This window comes from Mustelus asterias, chromosome 16, assembly GCF_964213995.1.
Source record: "Mustelus asterias chromosome 16, sMusAst1.hap1.1, whole genome shotgun sequence".
Taxonomy (NCBI): domain Eukaryota; kingdom Metazoa; phylum Chordata; class Chondrichthyes; order Carcharhiniformes; family Triakidae; genus Mustelus; species Mustelus asterias.
This window is the reverse complement of record NC_135816.1, coordinates 100,605,758-100,614,627: the sequence shown is the minus strand read 5'-3', so window position 1 is coordinate 100,614,627 and position 8,870 is coordinate 100,605,758. Positions and strand designations below refer to the sequence as shown.

Here is an 8,870-nt window from a genome sequence, read left to right as displayed (position 1 = left end):
CCACCATCGCCCCCCCCACACACTCACCCCCCCTCACACACACTCATTCACTCACCCCCCCTCACACACACAAATTCTCTCCCTCACACACACACACACCCTCACCCCCCACACTCTCTCTCTCACACACACTCACCCTTCTCGCTCACACACACTGCCTTTCACCACCAACGCCCCCCTCCCCTCCGCCCTGCTCTTACATCCACACTCGCCCTCTATCACACACAAGCTCACCCTTCTCCCCTTCACACACACACACTCACCCTCTCTCACCCACCCCACCCCACTCTACCTCCTTACCAAAGCTGGAAACCACTATGTGACCCTTTGGCCAACAGTCATAGAACCACAGAACCCTGACAGTGAAGAAGAATCCATTCAGCCCATCAATCCTACACCGACTCTCCGAAAGCACATTTTACCAACTGTCCACCTATCCCCGTGCATTAACCAAGGCCAATCCATCTAACCTGGGGAATCTTTCAGACACCTGGAGGAAACTCACGCACACAGAGGGAGAATGCGCAAACTCCACACAGGCAGTGACCCAAGCCGGGAATTGAACCCGGGTCCCTGGCGCTGTGAGGCAGCCGTGCTAACCACTGCGCCACCGTGCCACCCATACACACGTCTATTTCTCTGTGGTATAGATAACAAACTGAGGCTCAACAGCACCATCACTGGGGGGAGGGTGTAATTACAGCAAGGCCACTCCATACAGGCCGCTTCCATTATGTGAAGGGAGAAGAGGGAATGTGTTCAGAGAGAGAATTTCTTACAGTGGAGAGTTAAATTAAACACTCTGTCTCATCTGAGAAACATGTGAAAGCATCTGTACAGACAGTTCTGGCAGTACATTGAGTATTTTCCAAATAGTATCAGCACGATGAGGGGACCTTACAAGGTTGTCATGATGCTGAACAGCACAGGAATTGTGGGAAGTGAGGCCTCTTCAAAATGGCCTCCCTCCTTCACCTGTCTCCAGGGCAACGCTTATCTGCTGCATCCTCCAGTGATTTCCAGTTGCTCAGCAGCTCAGAGGGATTCACCCCGTGAGAGGTGACGAGTTTCCGAAAACCACAAACAGAAAATGACACCTTTCCATTGAAGAACTTTCGCTCCGAGTGGATTTCCACAGGATCAATCTTCAACTTCGCCAAGCACAGCCCGACGTAAACATCCTCCAGTTTAAAGTGTGGGACGAAACTGGAAATATTCAAGACTCGATTGGCAACATCGGTCGAAAGCACGTACCCAGTGCCAGAACAGAATGGTGGATAGCTATTCTGAGGATATTCCTGTTCACTGGCGTACCATTTACAGTTTTTGTCCCTGATGGGTCCATTACCCCTCATGATAAAGCCGGTGAAGAAGTCCTTGCGATTCTTTCCCAACAAGAGCTCGGTCAGATAATCCGGGTTGACAAACATGTCGGAATCGGTCTTCATCACGAAGGAGGTGGACGGACAGAATCGGTTCACCCACTCCAGCCCCATCAGTACCTTGGTGGTCAGGTTGTAATAAGAGTCGGTGAAATTTTTCTGGATGATGTCCTTGTGCAGTGAACTTTCTTTCAGCAGCTGCTCCTGATGCTCTCGGCTGTACCCCAGCAGGAAGTAGGTCACCACCCTCTGGCCATGGGTTGTCCGCTCTCTCCCCCATGTCTGCCGAATGGCCGAGCGAGCTTCCAACAGGTCCTGGGCACTGGTGACCAGAAGGACCAGGAATGGGGGATTGGTGTCACAGCTGCTGTTGGGCAGCATGAGGAAGGAGTGGTCATTAAACTTCATCAAATGCAAAAAGTCAACCCTGTACTTGCTTAAATATCCAAGTATCATAAATATCAGCAACGAGGGGACAAGGAACAAAAAACATCTCCTTTTTGGCAGAAATTTGGCACAACCTTCACCAAAAATTCTCTTCATGCTCTGAGTCGCCTGTAAAATAAAATAAATAAAGTTGAATTTGGTGGGGTCCAAAATTCAAAAGAAAACACTTCTCAGTTCTGTAGAAAGGTCAACAAATGCAGAACATTAATTGTGTTTCTCTCTCCACAGGTGCTGTCAGAGCGGCTGAGTTAATCCAGGGTTTTCTGTCTTTATTTCCTATTTGTTCTCACTGGAGCGACGGAGGTTGAGGGGCGACCTGATAGAAGTCTACAAGATTATGAGAGGCATGGACAGAGTGGACAGTCAGAAGCTTTTTCCCAGGGTGGAAGACACAATTTTTTAGAGGGCACAAGTTTAAGGTGCGAGGGGCAAGGTTTAAAGGAGATGTACGAGGCGAGTTTTTTACACAGAGGGTGGTGGGTGCCTGGAACTCGCTGCCGGGGAAGGTAGTGGAAGCGGATACGATAGTGACTTTTAAGGGGCGTCTGGACAAATACATGAATAGAACAAAGAACAATACGGCACAGAAACAGGCCCTTCGGCCCTCCAAGCCCGCGCCGCTCCCTGGTCCAAACTGGACCATTCTTTTGTATCCCTCCATTCCCACTCCGTTCATGTGGCTATCTAGATAAGTCTTAAACGTTCCCAGTGTGTCCGCCTCCACCACCTTGCCCGGCAGCGCATTCCAGCTCCCCACCACCCTCTGCATAAAATAGGTCCTTCTGATATCCATGTTAAACCTCCCCCCCTTCACCTTGAACCTATGAACCCTCATGAACGTCACCACCGACCTGGGAAAAAGCTTCCCACCGTTCACCCTATCTATGCCTTTCATAATTTTATACACCTCTATTAGGTCACCCCTCATCCTCCGTCTTTCCAGTGAGAACAACCCCAGTTTACCCAATCTCTCCTCATAACTAAGCCCTTCCATACCAGGCAACATCCTGGTAAACCTCCTCTGTACTCTCTCTAAAGCCTCCACGTCCTTCTGGTAGTGTGGCGACCAGAACTGGACGCAGTATTCCAAATGCGGCCGAACCAACGTTCTATACAACTGCAACATCAGACCCCAACTTTTATACTCTATGCCCTGTCCTATAAAGGCAAGCATGCCATATGCCTTATTCACTACCTTCTCCACCTGTGACGTCACCTTCAAGGATCTGTGGACTTGCACACCCAGGTCCCTCTGCGTATCTACACCCTTTATGGTTCTGCCATTTATCGTATATCGAATAGGATGGGAATAGAGGGATATGGTCCCTGGAAGGGTAGGGGGTTTTAGTTCAGTTGGGCAGCATGGTGGATGCAGGCTTGGAGGGCCGAAGGGCCTGTTCCTGTGCTGTAATTTTCTTTGTTCTCTGCTCCTTGTTCTATTTCCAGCATCCGCAGAATTTTGCTATATGCTGCTTTTCGGTTTAAGATTGTGTTGATGCAGACTCAGGCAGCCCAACAACCCCACTGACCGAGTTCTCAGTGAAAGGTTTTGTACCTTGTTTTGTTCGGAATCCCCTCATGAGAGGAAATACTTTCTATTGTCATTATTGACATCCTTAAGCATCATAAACAGCTCAATCAAACATAATATGGAGTCCAAAAGTCTCCTATTGATGCATCCAGTAAAAGGGTGGTAAAAGGAGGAGTGGGATTGATTCAGGAAAATGCTGCATCTACTCAGGGAGACAGGGCAAAAAGACTGAGGCACTAAAGAGTATTTTACATCTGTCTTTACCAAGGGAGAAGATACTGTCCGCGTCATAGTGAAACAGGAGTTAGTTGAGATACTTGTTCAGATAAAAATGATATGAGGAGCCAAAAGGGAAAATGCTGGAAAATCTCAGCAGGTCTGGCAGCATCCGTAAAGAGAGGAAAGAACTCGAGTCCAGATGACCCTTTGTCAAGATTCCAGCATCCGCAGTAATTTGCTTTTATCCAATGATATGAGGAGGTATTGGAATGGTGTTGCTCAGGAAAACAGGATCAGATGAGATCCATCCACGGACCACTGAGGGAAGTGAGAATGGAAATTGCGGAGGCACTGGCTATCATTTTCCTGAAACTCCGGTGGGGTGCCAGGAGACGGAAAAATTGCAAATGTTACATCTGTGTTCAGAAAAAGGATGGAAGGACCAACCTAGCAACTAGAAGCCAATCAGTTTAACCACGGCGGTGGGGAAACTTCTAGAAGCAATAATTCAGGCCAAAACCCACAATCCGACGGCTGAATGCAGGTTAGATGAGAAAAGCCAGCGTGGATTTTCCAAGGGCCAGTTGTATTTAATTAACTCGCTTGAGATTTGCGATGAGGGGGCAGTGAGAGTTGATGAGGATAATGCGGCAGAAGACATTTGGTAAAGTGCCATACAACAGCCTTGTGAGCAATGTCGGTGATTAAAAAGGACAGGAACAACATGGATAAAAATTGGTAAGTGACAGGAAGCAGAGGGTGAATGGTTGTGGTTTGTTACTGGAGGAGGTTTTAGAGCGAGATTTCCCAGGGCTTGGTGTTGGCAGCCCCCTGCTCTCCCTGGGATATTTTAATGATCTAGACTTTAGTGAACAGAGTGTACAATCTGGAAATCTGTGGATAGTACAAATTTAGAAATATCATGAACTCTAAGGAGGCTGGTGAAAAACTTCAATCAAACTAAACAGGTTGATGGAACGGGTGAACAAGTTAGAGATGAAGATGGAGACGTGTGAAATGTTTCATCTCGTCAGGGAGGGCAGGGAGAGACAATATAAAATCAAATTAATAAAGGGGTGCAGAGCGACCTGGGGCTAATGTGCAGAAACGATTGAAGGTTATAGGACAGGTTGAGAGAGGGGTCAATGCAGAAATAGGGATCTTTGCTTTACTATAGAGAATTCTAAAAGGAATTGGTAATGAGTCTGCATCAATCACTGGTTCAGGTCACTATGTCTGAGGAAGGATGCGACAGCATTAGAGAGTAAAGCTTCACAAGAATGGTTCATCAGAATGTGAGGAATTTCAGTCACATGGACTGGAGATGTTGGGAATATTCTCCTTGGAGAGATGGAGCTTAAGAGGAGATTAGATCGAGGTGTTCCAAGTTATGAGGAGTCTAGACAGAGTGGATGGAGGGAGAAACTGTTCCCATTGATGGGAAGCTCAGTGAAAATCAATTTAACTTTGGTAAAAGAAGCAACAATGTGACGGTACTGTGCCTTTAAGAAATGCATTTTAAGCGTGTTCTCTACAGTTATATACAGGCACCGAGCTGTCTGTCCTTTATTATTGCTAGAGTCATATAATAGGCTTTTTGTTTATTTTTAATTTGGCCTAACGCACTGTCCTGGAGTTTATGACCCTTTTGAATTGTTGGGGGGAGAATGATTGACAGATCAGGTGGGACAGTTTCTTTTCTCACAGGCGAACTTTACTTTCAGTTTGGTGGGTTAGAAGCTGTCTGGACTACAGGCTGCAAACAGTATTTGGGTGTCTCTCCCTGGTATTGGAAATTTAGCTCTTAATGGCCGGCTAGCTAGTAACTAGAGGCAAGGCGTGCCTCTGTCTCTTGAAGTGGTTCGCAAGCTAAAAGCCAGAGAAAGGCAATGGCTCTATCTCTACCTCGAAGTGTGCTGGGAGCTACAGGACGGAGACGTCAGAGGGGTCCAATACTATATCCAAAAGACTAAGTCACAGGAGGTGTTGAAAAGCTGCAAGTCCAGCATCACATGAGCAGACATATTTGCTGTGTCTTCAGCAGCACGGTGGCTCAGTGGTTAGCACCGCTGCCTCACAGCGCCAGGGACTCAGGTTCAATTCCGGGTCACAGTCTGTGTGGAGTTTGCACATTCTCCCCGTGTCCGTGTGGGTTTCCTCCGGGTGCTCCAGTTCCCTCTCACACTCCAAAGATGTGCGGGTTAGGTGGATTGGCCCTGCTAAATTGACCCTAGAGTCAGGGGATTAGCAGGGTAAATATGTGGGGTTACGGGAGTAGGCCTTGGGTGGGATTGTGGTCGGTGCAGACTCGATGGGCCGAATGGCCTCCTTCTGCACTGTAGGGATTCTATGATTCTACAAAGCCTGGGATGGGGGTTTATGTTTGTAGGGGTGCTTGTGTTGGAAGAGTTTAGCTTTTTACCTTGTTTGCAATTGGCAAAAGTTATTGCTAATTTTCTTTCTATACATGTTAACTGTACTCTAAAATAAACTTTATTTGAGAGAAGCTCCCTGGTGGGTCATTCGAATCATACCTGGGGTGGAATATCTTATGCTTACCCGTGCCAAATTCAGAGTGGAAAATTCTAGGCTGACTTTATGAAACACCGAGGGGTTTCTGACCTGGATATTAACACTGACATGAAGGAAAACCTCTTCATTCAGCAGGTGGCTTGGATTTCTTTGATTCCCAGACGGCATTTGATAAGGTGGCACATGAAAGGTTATTGAGGAAAATAAAATGGAGGCGGGGGAGTTGGCAGCGGAGGATGGGGGTGGGGGGTCAGGTCTTAGTATAGATCGAGGGCTGGCTAGCTGACAGAAAACAGGGAGTATGTGTAAATTAGTCTTTTTCTGGTTGTGTGGTCTTGCTTGCAATGCTCACGTCCCCAGAACAAATAAAACAGAAAAAATATCACTTTGGAAGAAATAATAGCAAATTGGATTATTATTTAAATGGAAAAAAATTACAACATGCTGCTGTGCAGAGGGACCTGGGGGTCCTTGTGCATGAGACGCAAAAACTCAGTCTGCAAGTACAACAGGTGATCAAGAAGGCAAATGGGATGTTGGCATTTATCGCGAGGGGGATAGAATATAAAAGCAGAGAAGTCTTGCTGCATCTGTACAGGGCATTGGTGAGGCCGCAGCTGGAATACTGTGTGTAGTATTGGTCCCCTTATTTGCGAAAGGATATATTGGCCTTGGAGGGAGTGCAGAGAAGGTTCACCAGGTTGATACTGGTGATGAGGGGTGTAGATTATGAGGAGAGACTGAGCAGATTAGGTTTGTACTCATTGGAGTTTAGAAGGCTGAGGGGTGATCTTATAGAGACCTATAAGATAATGAAGGGGCTGGATAGGGTAGAGATGGAGAGATTCTTTCCACTTAGAAAGGAAACCAGAACTAGAGGGCACAGCCTCAAAATAAAGGGGGGTCAGTTTAGGACAGAGTTGAGGAGGAACTTCTTCTCTCAGAGGGTGGTGGATCTCTGGAATTCTCTGCCCACTGAAGTGGTGGAGGCTACCTCGTTGAATATGTTTAAATCGCGGATAGATGGGTTCCTGATCGGTAAGGGAATTCGGGGTTATAGGGATCAGGCGGGTAAGTGGAACTGATCCACTTCAGATCAGCCATGATCTTATTGAATGGCGGGGCAGGCTCGAGGGGCTAGATGGCCTACTCCTGCTCCTATTTCTTATGTTCTTATGTTCAATGAAGCATTGAGAGAATAATCGAAAATTAATGAGCAACAGGGCAGAAGGAACTAAAAACATTCATGGTCACTGAAGAGGGACCCGATGGCCTGTATCCTAAGGTCTGAAAAGGAGAATCGTTGCCAAAGCAATGAATCCATTGATAATAATTTCCAGAATTCCTTAGATTTAGGGAAGATCCAAAGGATTTTGAAGACTTCAAATCGATTGAGATCACTTCAATTCAAGAAAGGAGGAAGACAGAAAACAGGAAACTTCGGGCCGATTAACCTATCATCTGTACTTGGGAATGTGTTTGGAGCTAATCTTCAGGGTGTCACACCAGAACATTTAGAAAATCGGAATACAATCAGTCGATTCTTTCCTGAAAAAGAAATTGCATTTGATGAATTTATTAGAGTTTATTATAGAATCCTGAGAGTGCTGAAGGAGGCCTTTCAGCCCATCAAGTCTGCATCGACTCTCGGACAGACCGTCCCACCCAGGCCCAGTTAGTTAGACCCCAATTAAAATCCTGTGAGCAGTGTGGACACCACTCCTTAGGAAGGATGGTTCAACCCTGGAGGGAGCTCAACGCAGGTTGACAAGAATGATCCCTGGACTTCAGGGGTTCAGTTACACGCAGAGATTAGACAAATTAGCCCTTTATTGTCTCCAATTCAGAAGGTTGAGGGGTGATCTGATAGAAATCTACAAAATATTTCCAGGGAAGGACAGGGTGGATCAGGAGAAACTGTTGCCACTCGTTGGGGCCAAGCCATTGCGGAGAGTTGTTGGAAAACACTTCTACCCGCAGAGAGTGGTGGAGGGTTGGAACTCTCTTCCTCAAACGCCGGTGGATGCTGCTTCAATTGTGAGCTTTCAGTCTGAGACAGACACAGTTTTATTGAGCAGGGGGATGGAGGGATATGGGCCCAGGGCAGGTACATGGGGTCAGGACACAGATCAGCCATGATCTTATTGAATGGCAGAGCGGGATCGAGGGGCTGAATGCTCAACTCCTCTTATTGTGTTCCTAGATCCTATCTCCGTAATTCCACATGAACCAATTAGTCCCCCTAATCTACACATCTTGGGACATCAAGGGGAAATTTAGCACGGCCAATCCACCCAACCTGCTCATCTTTGGAATGTGGGAGGAAACCGGAGCACCCGGAAGAAACCCACGCAGACACGGGGAGAATGTGCAAACTCCACACCGACAGTGACCCGAGCCGGGAATTGAACCCGGGTCCCTGGCGCTGTGAGGCAGCAGTGCTAACCACTGTGCTACCCAAATTCTTGGAGCTGACAACAAAGTGTGAAAAAGGAAACCTGTGCAGATGGTGATTTCCAAAAGGCATTTGACACAGAGTGAAGAAAATGTAATTTTAAATATTTTTTAGACTTTTCTATGTTTTCAAGATTGGTGCAAATAATGAAATATTTCTGTGTGCTTCGAAAAATATAGTCAGCATTGGGAAATGGGTTGAAAAAATGAAACTGTCATTTAGAATTATTACAGACCATTTTTTCTCGATGTTGGAGGTCTGAAGAAAATGTCATTTTTTAATATTTCTGGGGTCTACTGTGGTA

General features: G+C 46.6%; 1 protein-coding gene across 1 annotated transcript in view; it reads right to left on the bottom strand.

Moving 5' to 3' along the window:
• Window positions 1-749: 749 nt before the first annotated feature.
• Window positions 750-8,870, bottom strand: part of LOC144505324 (beta-1,3-galactosyltransferase 5-like) — a 30,514-nt gene continuing 22,393 nt past the window's right edge. The window contains exons 2-3 of the mRNA XM_078231442.1: window positions 7,579-7,659; window positions 750-1,937 (exon numbers count right to left, since the gene is read on the bottom strand). Of these exons, the coding sequence (XP_078087568.1) occupies window positions 972-1,925 (954 nt within the window). The 5' untranslated portion in view covers window positions 1,926-1,937; window positions 7,579-7,659 and the 3' untranslated portion in view covers window positions 750-971. The remainder of the gene's footprint in view (window positions 1,938-7,578; window positions 7,660-8,870) is intronic.